The following is a 20,165-nucleotide window of genomic DNA, read 5'->3' on the forward strand; positions in this document are numbered from 1 at the left end:
TGTTCAGTGAAAATAACCATTTAGGGGTTTGGGGTTGTTTTTTGTTTGTTTGTTTTTTTCCTGTAGAACATCTTTTCGTCTGCTCTTCCATTTTAATTATTCTGAAAGCTAACAAGTCTGGGACTCTTTTTTTAGTTTTAGGACATTATATCTTCATCTCAGATAATCTAAACTGTGTTTTGATTTTCCTTTGATTACAATCTCTCTCCTTTTTTTTAATCTGCTAACATAAGCTCATATTTGACTAGAAGATTTGCTTTCTCCTCAAGTTCATGAGTCAGCATAGATTTCCTTCAAGCATAGTTCAAATCATCTAAGAAATTCACAGACTTCAAAAAGGAAAAAAAAAAACTGAAATAGTAGTTGAGGCCTTAAATGAGGATAGTTTTCTGCTCTATTTCAACTGCTCAGAGACCAGGCTATTAACAACAGAGTATTGAAAAAGAAGTTCACCAGGTTCTTGCTTTAATTTTTGATAGGTTCTAAGTAAATTAAATCAACCTTATAGCTACTCAGAGGGCCAGAAAATCAGGTGTGCAAAGCCACCAAGCCTCAGGTCATTTGGTCAGGCCACCCTCTAGGTTCCTGTTCTTTCTTTCCTCATTGTGGGTATAGGTGGTTTCTAGGGATTGAAGGGTGTGTCTAAGCCATATGCTCCCATGTCAAGAGCACAATTTCTGTGGAGAGACAATGAAGCCCAGAGATCTGAGAATTCACTTTACCTCTGTCTTGCCATGCAAGCCCCAAATCTACCACCATTTTTCTGCTCATCTCACTATGGGGAAATTTCCCTAGATAACAGAATGAAAAAGGATAAAATAAAAAGACTCTTTTTAGAGTTGAATGGCATTCTCCCTATGCATAAATTATAACTAGGAAATTATTGTCAATTCCAAACTTCCTAAGTTTAAAACCACATGAGAGTTAGTCTTGGAGTTCTGGTGAGCACTAAGAATTATTGAGGCTTTTAGTCATACTTAACACTTACTTCAGAGTTTAGGGGATGGCTCCAATATTATCTACAATGTTTGGAGAGAGAAGTGTCTCTGTGGGAGTATAGTGTAAGCAAGAAGGTTGCTGAAGATGTCACTTGAGTTTAATCGTGATATGAAACTAATCTTTCCAAAGAAGGTCCCAGAAAGTAGAAAAATAGAAGGTCTATCTGGTGCCTTCTCTGAGGTAGATTACCGGGAATGAAAGCTGTCTGCTTTGAGCAATAAAGGAAGGCACAAAAGGTTGAGCCTCTGCATCTTATGGGGAATGACTAAAAAATGCCGAATGCTTTTCCAGGATTTCAGCTTTAGCTTTTCTCCTCCTTCAAAACAAAACAAAACCCACTTCTACGTAATAGTCACCACCTCTGAAGAACGACTCTTGATGTACATTCACCCACTCCCATGTTAAAAGTAATCACTCCTTCACGCTCTCAGCATCTCTCTGTACCTCTCCTCTTATATTATGATTCTTAGTACGTTCTTCCCTACCTTATGGTAAGATACATATGCCCCCATTAAGCCCGTGGAAGCCAGCAGTGTCTGTGATTCATTTTCTGATTCCCCAAATTGCCCAGCCAAGTGCCTTCAGTATGAAGGGCTTAAAAAAAAAAAAAAAAAAAAAAAGTTTATGCATGCATCACTTAACTCTTAAAAGCATGCTCTGTGCCACACCCTAAACTGGGCCCCAGGTGAAGAGTGGTACATGAAACAAGACAGAATGAATAAATGACCATACCAAATGCTGAAAGCCAAAACAGTGCTGAGATTTTCGTTTGTGGCATGTGGCATGTGTACGTTCTGACATAATTCAGTCTATAATCCTGACGGCCAAATCGACATTCAACTTGACATCAATAGTGAACCATGACGTCCCCAGGCTCTTCATTCCAGGAGCTCTGCGCTGCGGGTGAGAATGCCTTTTAAGCTAAAAGCTTTGTCTTTCCCACTGTATATGGAAAAATTGACTATGTGGTTTCATAGAGAAGGTCTAGCGAAGAAATGTTTATATTGGAACAAGCCCCATCTCTAAATCTGGGCTTGTTGCTCAATGGTATTTTGTTTCCTTGGATCAGGGAAGGGGTCTGGAAACATCTGTAACTAAAGTATTGTTTTAAAATCAGCACAATTTTTCCCCCTCAAATGATAGATAACAGAATTACTTTAAATCAAACATGCTCAGCCTCCCCCCTCTATTTCCTTTCATAAGTGTGTATTATTTTGTTGTCATGAGCGTGGCTGCACACAGAATAGATTGGTAGCATTTGAGGCATTGTCTGCTCCTTTGCAGTCATTTTCTTTTCATGTTACTTCATATACTTTACCTTCACTTTTATAACTACGCTCAAACAGAGTAGCTATCAGGATTATCGTTGTTATTTGGGGCCAAATTTTAAATGCTACAAAAAATATCAGTTTGTAAAGTGATTCTGAAACTATCCTCAAAACTTTTACTGAAAAAAAACCATGCAGATTATTTGTGCCAATTATAAATATAAACGAATGAAGTTAAGTTTTAAATTGGGCAGTATTTTACCAAATTACAAAATAAAATGTTTAGGGCTGGGAAGTTGGGAACAAATCCCCAAATAACAAGAAACAATCCCAAATAACATGAAAAGAGTGGAAATTTTGTGCCAATTTTGAATATCATTCATGTTCTAGAAAGAATTAAAGTGGTTTATGGAAAGTTCATGATCTTAAAATTAAAGTTTTGTTAGTATAGATTTACCATTTGTTGGAAAATTTTTTGTTTTGTTTTGTTTTGTTTCCTTTTAAATTAACTCCCCACATTATGGAACTAAATGTTCAGTATGTTCTAAATATTCCTTTCCCATGCTTTCTATAAGTACTTGGTGTTTGATATATTTGTTTATTTATGAACTGTTTGAAAATGGCCCTGTCATCAGAGTCCCTGAACAGAATTTGATCTGGCCCTGAAGATTCATTCTTCTGAGATTTTTAGGTGCTTGACATGTTTGTTTCACAAATTCTACCTCTCAAGTTTTACAAATTTACAAATAAGAACACTTGGAGGGAGAGTTCCATTGTCCTTTGTCTCATAAAATTTGTTTTATAAAATATATCAGTGACAATGTGTAGTTTTTTTGAGCCTGTCCCAAGCCCTCTGTGGGATTTAGCCTCCTTCAGTGCTGAAGGACAAAGGTGTTGGTTTCGTGGCTCCATCAAAATTACAGAGATGGTATTTTATTAGAATAATTTATGGGTCATAGTCTTCCTGTTGGTTGGGGCAACATGTCAAGCTGCCATACATTCTTCCTAATCAGACATCTGCTTCTGATTCATAAGGGGAAACACCTGCACACATTGCTGATGTATATTACACAAAGGGGCATCCTTTCCCAAGGCCCATTGTCAGATACCTCAAATGGAACAAGGGAGTGTCAAGGACACAGCTGTATGTCATACAGTCCGCTTCTAACAAGGGTTGTCATCTACACTATTTGCTTCACAGTCCATTTCTTTCTGCACTACATAGAAACTGTTAAAAATTGAAACACCAGCTACAAATTACTATATTTAAATTAATAATAATTACCATATGCCAAATCAGGTCATTACAAAGGGCTGACGGGCAATGTTTCCTATCCCGATTGAGCGCCACCAGCAAAGCAAACCTGAAAAAGGCTTAAAAGCGTCCTCTCCCATCACCTACTCCCACTTCTCCATCCCACCCCACACCTACCCCTTCACCCACCCTACCTGGGGAGTGGTATTCAGACATTTTGGTGATGTCACCAGTCACCTGCAAAACAAGAAGCTGGTACTAGTGGGATAATTTCAGTGAGATTCTTGACAAATTGGATAACCATGAGCAGAGTCTATTTTTATCCCAAGATCGACCTGTGAAAGGCAGAGGAGAACAGTGTGGGCCTGTCAGTAGCCCCAGAAGAGATGCAAGCTTCCACGATACCCCTGCAATTCTCAACATCATTTTCTTCATCATCATCAAGAAGTGTGGTTTAGTGGAAGGAGCACTGAAGGTTGCATTGACACACTCTAGGCACACAACTTCTGATAAGTCCCTTACTTCTCTAGGTCTCAGTTCTCCCTCATTTAAAAGGAGGGGCGAAACAAGGGAATCAGTAAGATCCTCACCAGCCCTTAAGTCCTGTGATTCTGTACACCAGCCTACGTCCAGTGCATCTATGTCAAGCACCTGCTGTGCAAGGGGCTAAGAATACAGTGACAAATCAGACGAATCCAGTTTCTGTTCTTGGAGGGTTCAGTCTTCTGGGGAGGAAAGACAGTGAACCGGTAACTTCAGGTGTCATTGCTGAGCTGCATGCCGTAGAGAAAGAGTGACGGCCCCCAGCGGGGCCCCCAGTTAAAACAGACCATTGTGATACAGACATATCTAAAAGGAAAGGAGGAAACTACTTGCTGTTGAACCCCTTGCATGCCCCTCCACTGGACTTTAAATGCACAATAGTAGTTACTCCTCACAGCTACTCTAGGAGATAATACTGTGCCTTTTTCAGGAAGGGAAACTGAGACCTCACATTAAATAGCCTGGGTGGTAGAACCAGAACTGGAATCCAGATGTTCTCATGCTTTCCGCTCCTCCAAGTTGTCTCCGAAGGCCGTGGCTATAGGGAATTACGGCTGCTGTAAGGAAGAGATGGTAGCGTATCACATCACTGCACATGGGAGACCGATCAGCAAGGTCTAGAAGCGGGGGGTATCCTACCTGCAAGCATCTTTGGAGGAGAAATTGATGCACTCACTCAACAAATACTTCCTGAGTGGCTGCCAGAGGCAGAGTTAACAAATGGATACAGGTGTGTACTTCTAAAAATGCCAAAGAGTAGATTTTCTTCATGTTCTGACAACTGGGGGGTGCAAAATCTAAAGAAAAATTACCTAAAAGTACATATTTGTATGTAGACAGAGAAAGAGAATTTCTAAGCTGTTAAAAGAATAAGAAAGAAAAGAGAACACATTTGAGAGAACGTCCCCCTGCCTATGGGATGCTCTTCATTTCCTCATTGAATGATTGATTCACTGCAATTGTATTGAGAAACCTATCAAAATCGACTACTTGAAAAATATCCTACTTTTGAATATAAATTCTTATCTATTTGGATTTCCTGGAAATGTGCTCCATCAACTGAACTGGGGGGGGGAATATCACTTTTTCCAGATTGTTATAAATTACAATAGAAGGGGTCCGAATATGTGAAGTGCCATCTATCTTTAGATAGTGTACTTTCAATCCCCAGATGGATAGAATTCAATTTGTTAGCTCTTTCCAGTCTGTTACTAGCTATTCCAAAAATATATCTTGTAAAAGGCCTTTGTATCCATGCTTTTTCCTGACATAGCCCCTAGTGGGACTACTTAAAAATCTGTTGTCACTGCCACATTAGTGTTTAGAATAATTATAACTAAAAAGAACTTTCCCCTTCAACAAAGAATAGTTCTCTCCTAAGAGCTGATTAAATTTTTATGAAATGGAAAGTTGAGCTCAGGATGTTGGAGGAGATAATCGGTGTTGTCATAGTTTTGCCTGTTTTCAGAGGTGATGGCTAAGGAAGGCTGAGGAACAGGGCTATCTAGGAAGGAGACACACGGCTCCCCACCAACAAAGACAGTGAGGAGGGGGCCATGAGCCAGGTGTGATTAAAAAGCAACTGGATATAAATAATCCTAAATTTATGGCCTAATTTTAGCTCAGTCCACACAGCCACAGTAATTTCTGGTATCACATTTAATAATTTTCTATCAAAAGCTGAGTTTCCTTCTGTTTCAGGGTTTTAAACCACCACAATTGGTCAGTTAACATTTTTTTTAATGAGCCTTCAAAGATTCGGTAAAAACAACTTGGATATTTGAAAGAGGCCTTGGCCTAGAACGGGCAGAAAAAGAAAGTCAACCAGATGTCACTTCACACATCTGTTGGACCGTTAAATGGTCCCCAGATAAAGAGCAGGTCAATTCTTTCCTACTGCTGCTTGAGTACCTCCTCCTGCCATACTCCTGGGGGTGATGGTGGGCTGACTACTCTGCACCTGCTCTTCTCCACTCGCCCCAGATCCTAGCCTGGCCCCTGCCTGCCTGCCTCATGCAGTGGCTGAGGCTCGCAGAGCCTTCTAGACTGCAGTACTCGTGTTCCCTTGCTGAACCAGAACACAGGAGAAGGGACAGGTGAGGTAGTTTTGCCCTGTTCCCTCTCTGCCTTAGGCACTGCTTCCCAGGCAGAAGATGTGGGCCCCACAAGACAAGACGTTGGTTTTCATGGTGGCCACAGCTCTGGCCTCCACCTAGGTTAGTGTAACAACTATTTTTGACTCCTTGGCCCTAGAGGGGGTAGATTTGAGTTCCCATTGCTTCTCCATTCCTTGTGCCTTAACTTCCCCACACTTCATTTGAACCCCTAAAGTGAATTCTGTTTCCTGTTGGGCCCCTGACTGACTGACTATATCAATGGATAGGCTCTCTTTTGAAATTTATGGCTTTTTCTACTTCCTTTCTGGTGCGGGAACACTTTCCAAAAGCATCGGTTGCAATTAGCTGTTTTAATTCACAAACTATTTGACTTTCATGCAAGGGAATGATGAAGAAGAGATTATACCAAAAAAATTTAGCAAACTCTGAGAACGTGATCTTAGATTTCACAATTCCAGTTCATTTGGTTTGAGTCATTGCTCAATCTTTCCCTAGTCCCCTTTTCAATTCCAAGCCAGCTGGAGAGGCCAACCACAACCTCAGCTTATGGGTCACTCTGCCATGTTCTGCCAATCTAAATTCAGAGGTGTGGGACACCCACATATTTGCTGTCTTGGTCTCTGAGAAAATGGTTCTCTGAATTTGGACCCCAGTTCCCCCTTTTAGAACAGAAAACTAGCCTATAAATTCTCTTACTTGAATTTTAAAATTTTGTTTCTCAGTATTGGAAAATGGAAGTATTGTGCACTATTCTGAGAATTTACCTCTGCCTTAAATTAGTCCATCCCAACCAAAATAAATAAGCCCTCAAAAAGTACTCCAGATTGCACAGGTAGCAGCATAGGACATGTAACTTTACTGCTGAAATAAATTAGTTAGTGGAAATCAAATTAAGTAGCCTTTTAAACATTTTAGAAAAATCTAAAGGCTGAAACATGCTTTAACTAAGACAGACATATAGACATGGGAAGGGCTTTCCCATGAGATGATGTAGCTGCTAGCTGTAAGATGAAAAACAAAGGAAGAACAAATTAGGAAAGGAATGTTCTTATGCTTATTTTTTTTAACTCTGTATAATGACCACAGTACATAGTGAATAACAAGGAAGTTAGGGAAATTATACACAAGCATCTGAATCTATTGTCAAGACATTAGTCACTTCCCACAGATGATGTTTTAGAGACCTCACCAGGTCTAGACATGGAAATCCAATATCCAGTCAACCTAAGTGAGATCTTTTGTTTTTCTTTCTTTTTTTTTCTTCCTTTTATTCTTTCATGAGCATTTGTGTGCCCTCCATAGAATTTAAGAAATTAAAAAAAAAAAATATATATATATATATATATATATATATATCTTTCCTCAATCCCATTCCCCTCTTTTGCCCTTAAACAACCCGATTTCTTAGATTCCCATTGATATCTTATACTTTTCTTTATATGTGAGTGTCCCTATATAACATACAGTATAATATTATTTTGTATGTTTCTAAATGCAATATTAATGTAGTGTTTCTGTTCTGCAGCTGGCTCTTTTCCCTCAATATTATATTTACAAGATTCATTCATGATTGAAGATCTTTACTTGTGAGATTTGTCCAAATGCTCTCCAAACTTTCTACACCATTTACCCTCATTTAGTTCATTCTAAAATGAACTAAATTCTAAAATGAATTTTAGAATAAAATTCTAAAAGTTTTGGATCTACTTTTTTCAAGTAACATATTTTCAAAATCTACCTGCTATTTGCTAATGATGATGATAGGTGATAAAGATCCAAAGATGAACATGCCACTATTCCTCTTCTCAAAGATCTCACAGTGATTTCAGAGAGGCAGGAGTGCAAATTAAAAACTATAATAGCGTGTTCCGTGTGCTCTAGTGAGATATGTGTTGAGTGGCATGGGAACACAGAGGAAAAATGACTGAGTCTAAGACTAAGGAAAGGATTCATAAGTGATGGAAAGGAGAAAGACCCCAAGCCTCTTGTGCAAAGTCAAGGTGGTCAAAAGAATGGTATATTTGGGAGAAGAAGGAAATCCATAGTTTAAATAGAGCAGAGGGAGCAGAGTTTAAGTTCACCCTAAAGGACAGGTTGGGGTTGGATTATGAAAAAGGAACATTGTACATCATGCTAAATAATTTTATGTACTCATGTAAGCAATGAATGAAGAGTCACTGGGAATCTTAAAGCAGACAAGTAGTATAAGTTTTCTTAAAATTTCTTAAAATTTCTTAAATTTCTTAAAATTAATTCTGGTAATAAAGAATGAACTGGAAAGGAGAAAGTCTGGTGACCAAGAGAGTGGGGTGGAGATAATTGTAATAATTATCCTGATCCTGAACTAAATAGTGGTAGTGGGAACAAGGGGAAGACCCATCTCGATAAACATCTCAGAGGTAGAATATAAACTCTATGAGGTATATTGTACAAAGGGTGGCTGGACATGGGAACAGTCTAGCCCAGGTGGAGGCAATGAGAGGCACTTTGTGTAGAGAGGATTTTAAAACAATAATAAAACTTGCTGAACTACAGTCTGCTTTTTATTATCCTCATGTGCCAGCATTTCCAAACAATGTCAATGAGAAAATTCTCCTCCCTTAAAAAAATCTTTTGTTGTCTAAGTTCTACACAGTTGCTATGGTTACTGTTGAGTTTAAATAATATAACAAATATGTCAGCTTCAAATTAGCACATTCCAGTTACTTAACCTTTAATAAACATTGCATTCTACACAGAAATGAATTCGGAGAACTTCCAGTCCTACAGTCCCCCTAGTACAGATGGAGGTATTAATTTAGAGAGTAAATTTATAACAGTTCAGAATTGTGCAAGGCCCTTTCTGAGGCTAATGCCCCATCTGAGCTCTGGGGCACTCCATCTGTCTCTATTTAAGCCACAGATTTGAGATAAACAATGATAGCATAGTGGTTGTGAAAAGGAAGAGACAGAATTTGGGTACTTAAACCATTTTCTGATCTTTGCAGAGTTCATTCTTTTGGAAGCATCTCCAAAAATTATATTACTGCCAAATGTATTGATAAAATTGAAAAGTCTCACTCCATTACTTTTTTCCTTTTATGTTCTATCATCTCTATCTGAGATATGATATAAGAAGAAAAAGAGATAAGGAGAGTATATAATAAGGTTACTGTGGGACACAGTCAACTCCATGTGCCTACCGAACTGGAGATGGGCCTCTCCCACAGGCACTTGGAAACAAGAGCATGGCATAAAAGAGGGAGATCAGGGATGTGTAGAGGGACTTGGGAGCCACGAGAATATAGACAGAGGATGAAACTGTGGGTGAGGTTGACATCACAGAGTGCGTCGATAGAAAGAGCTAGAAGGAGGTGATCCTAGAGAACATCAGTAGTGTGGAGGCAGCAGAGGAAGAGGAAGAGCCCTCCCTTCCTGCCACTTACTCCACCCTACCCCCAACCCCCAAAATACTGAGAAAGATAAGCAAGAGAAAAACCTGAAGACAGGTTGTCCTGGAAACCAAGAGAAGAGAGAATTTCAAGGAGGGAATTTGAACCATGTTAAGTACTAGAATGAGAACAAGTAAGTCTGGAAAAGCAAAAGCCACAAAGACATCACCTGACAGCTTTATCAGTTCTTCCCTGGGTCCTCTGACAGCTTTCCAGTGGCACAGTGGAGACAGAAGCCAGGCGACGGATAGAGGCATGGGTTGGCATGAAGAAAGCATAGCCAGAGTGATTGAATTCTCTCTCACTCATGAAGTTTGGCTGAGCAAAAGAAGAGGAGAATGGAAGGGAGGTAGAGCTGAGAGAAGGTATTCTTAGAATCTGAGCCCCAGGGAAGAAGTCACAGCTCATCCAACACAGGACCCAAGACCTAATTATAATCTGGCTTTCCTCACCCCTGTGGGTGCAAATTGCTGGATGGTGTGTGAGAGAAGGAAGCCAGGTGATGGTAGGGTCCAATGTATGGGTTCCAGAGCACAGAGAGAGGGCTAATCTCTTCTAATATGAGGAATGCTATCTCATCTGAGATGAGCAGAGGAAGTCAGAATGAGTTAAAATTAAGATGCAAGGGCACATGGGTGGCTCAATTGGTTAAGGGTCTGCCTATAGCTCAAGTCATGACCTCAGGGTCCTGAGATTGAGCTCTGCGTCAAGCTCCCTGCTTGGCAGAGAGTCTGCTTCTCCCTCTGCCCCTCCCCCCATGCTCGCGCTCTCTCTCTCTCAAATAAATAAATAAAATCATAAAAAAAAGATTAAGATGAATTTTGAGGAGAAGAAAAACAGACAGTATGAGATTTTCCACTGAATGACCTCTATTTTCTCATTGAAAGAGGAGGCAAGATTATCTCCTGAGAATAAATGGGTACAGTTGAGGTTTGGGATGTATTTCTCCTTTCCTACTAATTCACAATAGCATTTCTTCAGTGAAGCATAAACCCGTGAGGAAGAGTGTAAGGAAAGAAAAACAGGACTGCCATCTTGAGCAATCCAGGGTAAGGGTAGCACTGAAGGACTGGGAGGATTGCATGACAGAAGCGCACATTTATTAGCAAAGGAAACTGATGGGACATCCCAACCAGTCAACCTGCCCAAGGAAGCACCACTGCCTTCCCTATAGGGGAAAGGAAGCCACTATAAGTTTATAGACAATTAAGCCTCCCCATTCCTTGTGAAAAGAAAAGGCAATTTAGTCAGACGATTGCAAGACTGTGGGGCCATTAAAGTGGTGACGACCAAATTGGAATGTCTATAAAAAGCACTTAATTCCATGCCTGGTGTCTGTCCGTCAATAGCTGTTATTATTCATTAAAACCCAGTGGAAGATGACAGAAATGCCTGCCATCTCGCAACACTGATTCCTGCCAAGTGGTGAAGGAGTCATGTAAAAATCCCCCAAATGCCTGTAACTCTGAAGTCATTTCTCTCTGCTTGTTCATCTAGCCCTTCTACACCGTATCTCTTCCTTTCTTGGAAATGTGTCCAAGGCATTTGCCGCAGTAAATTAAATAAAACTGAGTCAGCTTCGAGATATATTAAAGAAAAAAAAAAGAAAAAAAGAAAGAAAAAGGAAATCTGGCCAAGGCTGTGTTGTGTAACTGTAGCTTGGAGGGCGGGGAATGAAAAGAACAAGTTACATGAGATGATGTGACGAGGAACCAGGGCAGAAAGCCAGGTGTTAGCAGATTTTTTTCAAGAAAATGAAAGGAAAAAAGGCAGCGCTAATGCCCGACTATGTTATAGAAGTGCAATCACTACTACAAATGAGCAACTTACAAAGTATTTAAAGGAACTTTTCAAGGAGACAAAGAAATTTTCATCAGTATTAATGAACATAATCATCCCCAAATCCTACATTTCAAAAAGAAAATCTTTATGGCCGTAGGGCTCTAAACTTTCTCGTTTGATCCTTTCAGTTACTAAAGAGAGCCAAGGGTGGTAAGTACATCATCACAGCCCGAGTCTGCTGGTACCTCCATTCCAAGTAACATTTGATTGAGTACGGGCTTTCAAGAGTTATTTGAAATCTTTGGGTGGAGCACAGATTTCCCTGCCCAAGAGAAGACTCCAAAGGCTCATAAAAAGTGTTGAGGAATAGCCATATTAACGTGACATCATTGCTGTGATACATACCTCTCCACCTTACAGAATTAAAGAACCTGGCTTAACTCTGATCAGTGCAGCTCTGTGCTTCTCAGAATTCCTCAGAACCTAAATCCTTGTCTCTATGTCACTGGGGATTACATTGAGAGCTGGAGTGTTTGGCATGCAGGCCAAGCCATGGCAGACTCAGGTCCTAAGCCATAAGCACAAACGAAGCTCCAAGAGCCAACGAGGAGAGACAAGCTCCACAGTCTGTGTTTAGCGACGCCCTAGCTTGATGGTGCTAGTTATAAGAAGAAATACCTTTCAACCGGATAAACCTCTGAAGAATGTTGAAACCACTTTCCTAATCGAGCTATGGTGAAATCACTGTCAAAATCTAAAACTTAACTTCACCTATTGAAATGTAGAGAATGTCAATGACGCAAACAAGAGGTTAAAGAGACCCAAGGGAGGATATGGGGGTAATTCTGTCCACATTCAAGTAAAATCAATCAAGAAGTCAACTTCTTGCTAACTGTCACACATTACCGACTGCCTTTAACTTATTTGAGCACTCTGACACAGCTTTGTATACGAACAGACAGGATGTGTTAAGCCCTCCCTGAAAAAGTAGAGTCAAATGTTACCAACAGCTTAATTCAGGACTGCTTTCCATCCGAGATAGTCTGTCTTTTATTTCTACAGACACAGAAAAATGGCCTGTGAGATGCCTACCCATGGCATAAACTCATACATTCTCAGAAGTCATTCCTTCCCACAAAGGCTAACTTGATATTTCTGAATACATTAAATTAAACCATTGATTCCTCCAAATAAAAGGCCTCTGAATACTGATTCTTAGGTCTGCCCAAGTTTTAAGCAGATGGAAGTCAGGATTGCACAAGACCCACAGACTCAGAGTAGAGGCACAAAGTTTTAGTTTTTACGTGAGGATAATATTCAATCTTAAGGTGACTTTTATTATTCGATTTTTAAAAAGTGGAATTCTCTAAAACCTAAACTACAGCTAAAATCATTGTTGCCTGGAAACAAGGAGAAAAGTGGATTCATTATATACATACAAAAACCTAAGCAAAAGGAGAATTGGATGTGCGTAGTTAAATTTGAAGAATACTAATTTCGGATGTAGCAATGACTCTGGACACAAGCAAATGAATTCAGAGAGATTTGGGTTTGGGTTTTGTTTTTTGTTTTTGTTTTTGTTTTTGTTTTTGTTTTTGTTTAATGCTTTCCACATCGGTCCTCAGTAAATTAAAGCAAAAGCTGATGAATCAAAATTCTAGAAGTCTAATTTAGAAAGCAAGATGACTGAATATTTGTAAAATGTTGGCAAATCCTTGGTTGAAGACACAAAGAAAATTTCTACAGTGATTGCCCCTCCCTCACCCTGTGCAGTGTTTTGTTTTCTGTGGTTACAGCTACTTGAAGTCAACCTCCATTCAGAAGCAAATGCTAAGGTCAATAGTAGCCTAACACTGGGTCCCAATGTCTATGTCATTAACCTCATTGCATCTCATCAAGCAGGCATCTTTCCATCTCACTTCATCCAAAAGAAAACAGGTGAATACAGTACAATATTTTGAGAGAGAGAGAGATATCACATTCACAGAACTTTTATTACAGTATGTTGGTATAATTGTTCTATTTTATTATTAGTTATTGTGGTTAATCTCTTGCTGTGCTTAGTTTATAAATTAAACTATCATGGGTATGTATGTATGGGAAAAACATAGTATGTATAGGGTTAGTACTATCTGCAATTTCAGGCATCCACTGGGGGTCTTGGAATGTACCATCCACAGATAAGGCGGGAGAACTATTGTATTATAGGTCAGATATTATTAGAATAGGCACAGAGCTATAGAATATGCTGTTTGTGATGGAATTTTATTATGATTGATTCACGGTCATTTGTTGGAGCTGAAGATTAAGGTCTGAGTCTCTCCAAGAGAGACCTCAAGATGGGTCTCACATGACAACTTCAGACTCCTTGTAAATTTGGTCCATCTTTGCCGTTGCTTCTTTCAGTGGGTAGTTGGGGAGCTCAGACTCCTAGAGAATGCTATTTGAGCATTTAAATTGTTTAGTCTATCAGGCTTTTCAACAGAAATTCTGAAGGTTCTAGAGATATAATATCTATGCAAAAGTAGTGACTTTGGGCCAATTTATGAGCTCCTCTGTGACAATATTTGGAAAACCCAGGGAGATTTTTGTGAACATTTTTAACCTAAAATGGTATTACTTAGCTTGAGTTTACTACACTCAAGAGATGCAGACTGGACTAGACCTCAAAAAATCATGACTTCAGAATCTTAAGAAAATTCAAAAAATGTTCTGTATGATGACAATATTATTAGTTTCAGTTACTGTTCTCAAGGGACTTCTTCATATGAAGACAAAACTATCAATCGGCTGGATAAATGTTATCCTCTTTGTTAAGAAACAGTCTCAGTATGTTATATTATCTTAGGAAATAATTAATATTGTGATTATATGATGGGCCTCTGGAAATAATGCCTTCTGCAATGATATCAACATATACTGTCACTCCCAGGTCCTTTAAATGTAAGTGGCACATGGGTATACCATACCAATATCTTCCTAAAGTTCCATCTAATTCTGATTTCTATGAATGTAAAATTAATCAAGCACAGACACATTGATTTTTACTCAAAGCCACATATCACACTGATGACAACAAAGTAAGCAAATGACAATCTATTCTATTCTTTGAAGGCAGAACTAAATGTTATTGATTCATCCAGTCAGTGTTCAAGCAAGAGACAAGCTGTAATAATATAGTAGCTGATGACAGAGAGCTGTAAAAAGTCTACAAATGATTTAGTGGAAAGTAATTAGTCAAAATGACAATCGGGCTGAAATAAATTGTTTAAAGAATAGATAGTCCCAGTCAATGTTTTTCATATATTAATAACTTTATATATTTTAAGCATGTATCCGTATCTTAATAATATTTTTTTCTGGAGTTTAAAGGAAAGATTTTACATTTTTATCCATTTCAGCCTGCTTTGGACTATTTGTAGTAGCAAAAATTTAGAAATAAACTAAATGTCCAAAAAAAGTTGTTGGGTTAATATATATTAACCATACACCAGATGGTTAAGAGCTCAAACCCAGGAGTCAAACAAAGGATCTAAATCCATCCATCCTTCCTTCCCTCCTTCCTTCCTTCCCTTTCTCTTTTTTGTTTTTATGAGAAGTAGCATGTTGTAGTGGAGAAAGAACAAAATTTAGGTTTGTCTGAACTCCTTATACAGCTGTGTATACATTTTTCATCTTCTCTGACCAGCACTTTGTTCATTTCCAAAATGCAGATACTCATACCTAATGCACAGAATTGTTACAAAGAGCAGATACCATAATGTGGATGAAGCACTTACAATGCTTGGTACATAGGCCCTCAATAAATAATAACTGTGTTATCATTATCTTCATTATTATCATCATTATCCTTGTTATTACCATTAATGTAAAGCCTAGGAACCATCCCAGACAGTACAAGCCCTCTGAATATTCTCAGTTTAGCCACATGTGTTTCTACAGTTGTATGCTATAGGTCAGGTCTTCTCATACGGGCCAGAGTGTTCAGTGTGGCATCTAACAATTGTTTGTAACACTTCTCTTGCTCACGCACACATCTATAAACAAACTCCATCTTCGTTTAAGAACTTATGAAGGATATTCCGAAAGAAATCAGGCAGACATTCATTTTCTCTGTGGGAAGACCACTCAGCTTTCAAAGTCTCTAAATAACATAGGTCTTGGAATCAGTAACAAAACTAAAATTAACTCTGCTTTCATTCTTAAAATTATCTGCCTTTTAATATTATAACAAAGGTCAGTTTTGCCAGTTCCTATAGAATTTCAAGAAGATATTTAGTACAAACCGAACTTTCTGGAGCCTTGACCAAACATTTCTACATAAAAGGAACAACATTAGATAGCTTTTCCTTGAGGATGTTCAAACTTTTCTCAAACCACTTAATTATTTGCCATTCTGAGAAATTCTCTAAGGTTCTACAACACAAAGGATCCAAGATATTCAGTGCATGTACTAGTGGCATGGGAAGCTCCCATGCCCAGGGCTTTCATTAGCCTAAATGGTGCTTTTATACAAATTTAAAAATGGCACCTCCTCTCTAGATAGATGAATTAGAAAATATAATCCTTCCCGTGTACAAAGCCCAGCAGAAAAGAAGTTGGTTGGGTTTCCACCCTACTGCACTCTCTCCACAGGGGGCTCCGTGTGACCCTATCCCTGCCTCCCTTTTTCTTCCCATCTCTTACAGTTTACGAGACTGGAGCCAAGTCCATTTCACACAAGGTCAGACTTAGCCTGGGGAATGTGTAAGTAGATAATGACAGACGCTCTGGGTGAAGTCCGCTCCTAAACTAGGCATAACAAAGATTTCATTGAGCACAGTCCGGTCTAGGCAATAGCTGCCTAGACTGTGTTGAAAAAGATTGGAGACCAAATCCAGCCCCAGTAGGGAGCAGTGAGTGTATTAGCAGCATAAACCATTGGTTTCCAACAGCACATATGCTTCAGATTTGCTATCCTGGTCCAAACTGTTTAAATCACAAGCATTCGTGGAGCAATTAACATGAATAATGCACCGTGAGATGCTTTAGAGCAGTCCTTAATCACACATTGGAATCTTCGGGGGACTTTAAAAATAAATAAATAAGGGCGCCTGGGTGGCTCAGTGGATTAAAGCGTCTGCCTTTGGCTTGGGGCATGATCCCAGGGTCATGGGATCGAGCCCCGCATCTGGCTCTCTGCTCGGCGGCAAGCCTGCTTCCCCACTCTCACTCTGCCTGCCTCTCTGCCTACTTGTGATCTCTCTCTGTCAAATAAATAAATTAAATCTTTAAAAATAAATAAATAAATAAATAACAAAAACAGGTCCTTCTAATTTTTCTGTAAATCGGAAGCTTTTCTAAAATACAAATTTACCAAAAAAAAAATTTTTGTTATTATTATTTGGGATTGTTTTCTGTGCTGTGCAATTTTATTTTTGTTCTTTGAGTATGAATCTCTTGATTTAGCTAAGTCCTCAAGGACTTAAGGATTACCTACTGTCATATTCAAAATGATGCATTTATTCAGGGCAAATCTTAATATTCTTTGTCTTCTTTAGATAAAAGAGGAGCAAAAATGCCAAAAAGACTTGAACTAATATCAGTTTAGAGTGCTTTTACTGGAACGTGATACCTTCGGCCAGAGGAGGGTTCTTACCATAGTTGATGATTCAAGTAGATCTTCACATGTTCTGTTTCCAGGCATCACTACCAGACTCCCAGCTGACACCAGCATGCTTTTCCCCTCCTAACACACCTCCAGTCTCTGTCCCATTCATTGGGACCCATAGAAACAGAGACCAGAATGGTGGTCACAGGGGCTGGGGAGCAGGGAAAATGGGAAGATGTTGATCATAGGGTACAAACTTCCAGTTCCGAGATTAACACATTCTGAACATCTAATGTATAGACCAATGGTCATAGTTAATAATATTGTGTTATATACTTGAAAGTTGCTGAGAGAGAGTACATCTTAAATGTCTTCACCACAAAAAAAGAAATGGTAATTATGTGACATGACAGAAGTGTTAGCTAAAGCTATTATGCTGGTAATCATTTTGCAATATATACACACATCAAATCAACACATTGTACACTGTAAACTTATGCAATGTTAAATGTCAATTATTATTTCAATAAAGCCAGGGGGGAAGGATTAATTAATTTAAGTAAATAATTTTTTTAAATACAGTATTTATTTTATAAAAAATACAGATTTTTTTACTTCTTTGTCAGAACTCCTGAATGAGAGACTCCCCACATGTCCATGCATTGGTCTGTTAGAGAGCTCAGAAACTGCTGTTTTGGAAGCTACTGAGATAACTAATACTAGGCCCCTCACTATTCTTATCCATTCCTCTGATAATTAAAACCCTCTTCATGTCAAACTGCAGGATGTAACACATTCATGGGTCATCAATCATATGTCTTATAACAAGGATGTATTTTTGTTTAAAGATTTTATTTATTTATTTGACAGACAGAGATCACAAGTAGGCAGAAAAGCAGGCAGAGAGAGAGGAGGAAGTAGGCTCCCCGCTGAGCAGAGAGCCCAATGCGGGGCTGGATCCCAGGACCCTGGGATCATGACCTGAGCCGAAGGCAGAGGCTTTAACCCACTGAGCCACCCAGGCGCCCCACAAGGATGTATTTTTAAATAAAGTAAAGAAGCTTAAGGTACATGGCACATAGGTTAACTAGTGTTTTGCGAATCTTTTTCTGATACATATATATATCTTTATATATTTACATACATATATGTATGTCTGTGTACTGCATCGCAGTTAAAACATGTATTTTTTTAAGATATTATTTTTAAGTAATCTCTACACCCAATGTGGGGCTCGAATTTACAACCCCGAGATCAAGAGTAGTAGGGTCAACTAACTGAGCCAGCCAGGTGTGCCGCAAACATGTATTTTTTATATTTTGAAACAAAATTCAAAAATACTTGAACTTAGATGGTCTAAATTAAATGCTTCCTGCTGTAGTTCTAGCACTTTCCCTCTCTATTGTTCCCTAGTGGAAATTGAGGAAAAGTTTTCCTATCAACCACAAACTGTCCATTATAAATTATAAATCAGTCCCCTCTCACCCTTACTTTCTTTCTCTCACTTAGAAAGACGAAATTTCTTCGCCTTGTCTTTATGGACAAATGTCATTATTCTTTGTTAAACTTCCTCCCAATTGAATATATCAGATTTTAGTTTTCAGGTCCAAAATGGTGGTGTTTTGTTTTGTTTTGTTTTTTTGTGGTGGTGTTTTTATACTGTGAATAGTGTCCAGTGGTTCTTTCTTATAGAGAAAAAAGCAAGAGGAAATGGGTTTGCATAGCAGTCAAAGGGACTTTCAGCCAGATATAATGAAAAATTTCCTGGTGGCTAAGAGAGTACAAAGTACAATGAGTCAATGAAAGGGGGGGCGGGAGGTGATGTGAAATCTCCAACTCTGTAAGTTTGTGGAAACAGCCCAGATTCTTATCTGTCTGGAATTCTTTAGAAGTGAATCTGTCTGATGGGGGGAGTGGACTTCCAGGTCTATAATGCCCTTGCTGCCTTGTATCACTAAGACATTCTGAAGAAAAATAAAATACATGTTCACAACTCCCATCATGTAAATTAGGAACAATGTCACAAAGTTTCTCAAGTAGGGCATGAGTGACATTGGCAAGGGCGAGGGGCAATTCATCGTTGTGTAGGTTGACTGGTGTATTGAAAGATGGTTTAACATCGCCACAGCCCACTTAGCACCTCTGTGTCTAATGATTTCATCACTAGAATCGGGAAAATAATGTGTTCTTCACAGAACTATAAGAAAAAATGAAATATATGAATGACACCCACATAAGACCTGACAAGTATAAGAACTCATTAACTTCTCAACCCCTCTGTTTAAAATGTTAGGATCTGAAGAGAAAAAAAATTTAAGCATGAAAGACACGTCTCTGAGTTGTTATGCTATAGCCAGTAATTTCTGAAACCGTAAGTCTTTATTTTTAGGGAGCATGAGGCAATTCCTCACCCTCACCAGTTGTCCTGGTTTGGTTTGGTTTCGTTAAGAAAACATCAGAAAATTTCTTTCTTCTTTACTGTTACCCAAAATCTTCTTATTCTTCTTTACAATATTAGGACAGTGTTAAAGATATTCATATTCCCCTGAAAAGTTAAAAAAATATAAAAAGGGGGAGAATATAACAAAAAAAATTAGATATACACCACTGAATCGCAATATAAATAGTTCATTCTAGTACATTCTGTAAAGAATTATTTAGATAGTTTAGTAAACATCTCCTCTTATTCTTCTCAAAAAATATTAACCAAAAGAGGTCTTTTCAATAAAGAATATATTTTTGTTCTGTCTGTTTCAGAAATGTGGTGATGGATTCTTTCTCACCCAGTCAGGAGAGTGTCTGCCCTGTGGCTGCAACGGTAACTCTGACGAGTGCTTGGATGGTTCTGGATTCTGTATGGTAGGTCGGGGCATCTGTCACTGTTCATGTACTTCCTTGGGCTTCTGCGTCTTCAGAGGGGATCAAATATTCTTCCTGCACGTTTGCACTCTCTAGGAAAGAGCTAATCAGTTTCCCTTTTTACCCTGTACCTTTTCCTGTAAGACACCTTCTAGAAACTGCTGGTGATTTTACCTGGCCCTCCAGGCATAGGTATGACACAGCATGTGCTCCTGGAGGGAACTGACCTAGCATCCCCGGCAGCTGGTGTCTACCATAGGGCCAAGGATGAAGGGATTGAAAAGGGTACACAGAAGAAGAGATCATCCATCCAAATTCCTC

At 38.9% G+C, this 20,165-nt stretch overlaps 1 protein-coding gene across 2 annotated transcripts in view; it reads left to right on the forward strand.

Moving 5' to 3' along the window:
• LOC111158255 (laminin subunit alpha 4) overlaps window positions 1-20,165 on the forward strand; it is a 145,199-nt gene that overhangs the window by 17,649 nt on the left and 107,385 nt on the right. For both annotated transcript variants that reach the window (XM_022520164.1, XM_022520165.1), the window contains exon 2: window positions 19,743-19,844. In XM_022520164.1, coding sequence (XP_022375872.1) covers window positions 19,743-19,844 — 102 coding nt within the window. The remainder of the gene's footprint in view (window positions 1-19,742; window positions 19,845-20,165) is intronic.

The sequence above is a fragment of the Enhydra lutris genome, unplaced genomic scaffold (assembly GCF_002288905.1).
Source record: "Enhydra lutris kenyoni isolate GAN:26980312 unplaced genomic scaffold, ASM228890v2 scaffoldscaffold58, whole genome shotgun sequence".
Taxonomy (NCBI): Eukaryota; Metazoa; Chordata; class Mammalia; order Carnivora; family Mustelidae; genus Enhydra; species Enhydra lutris.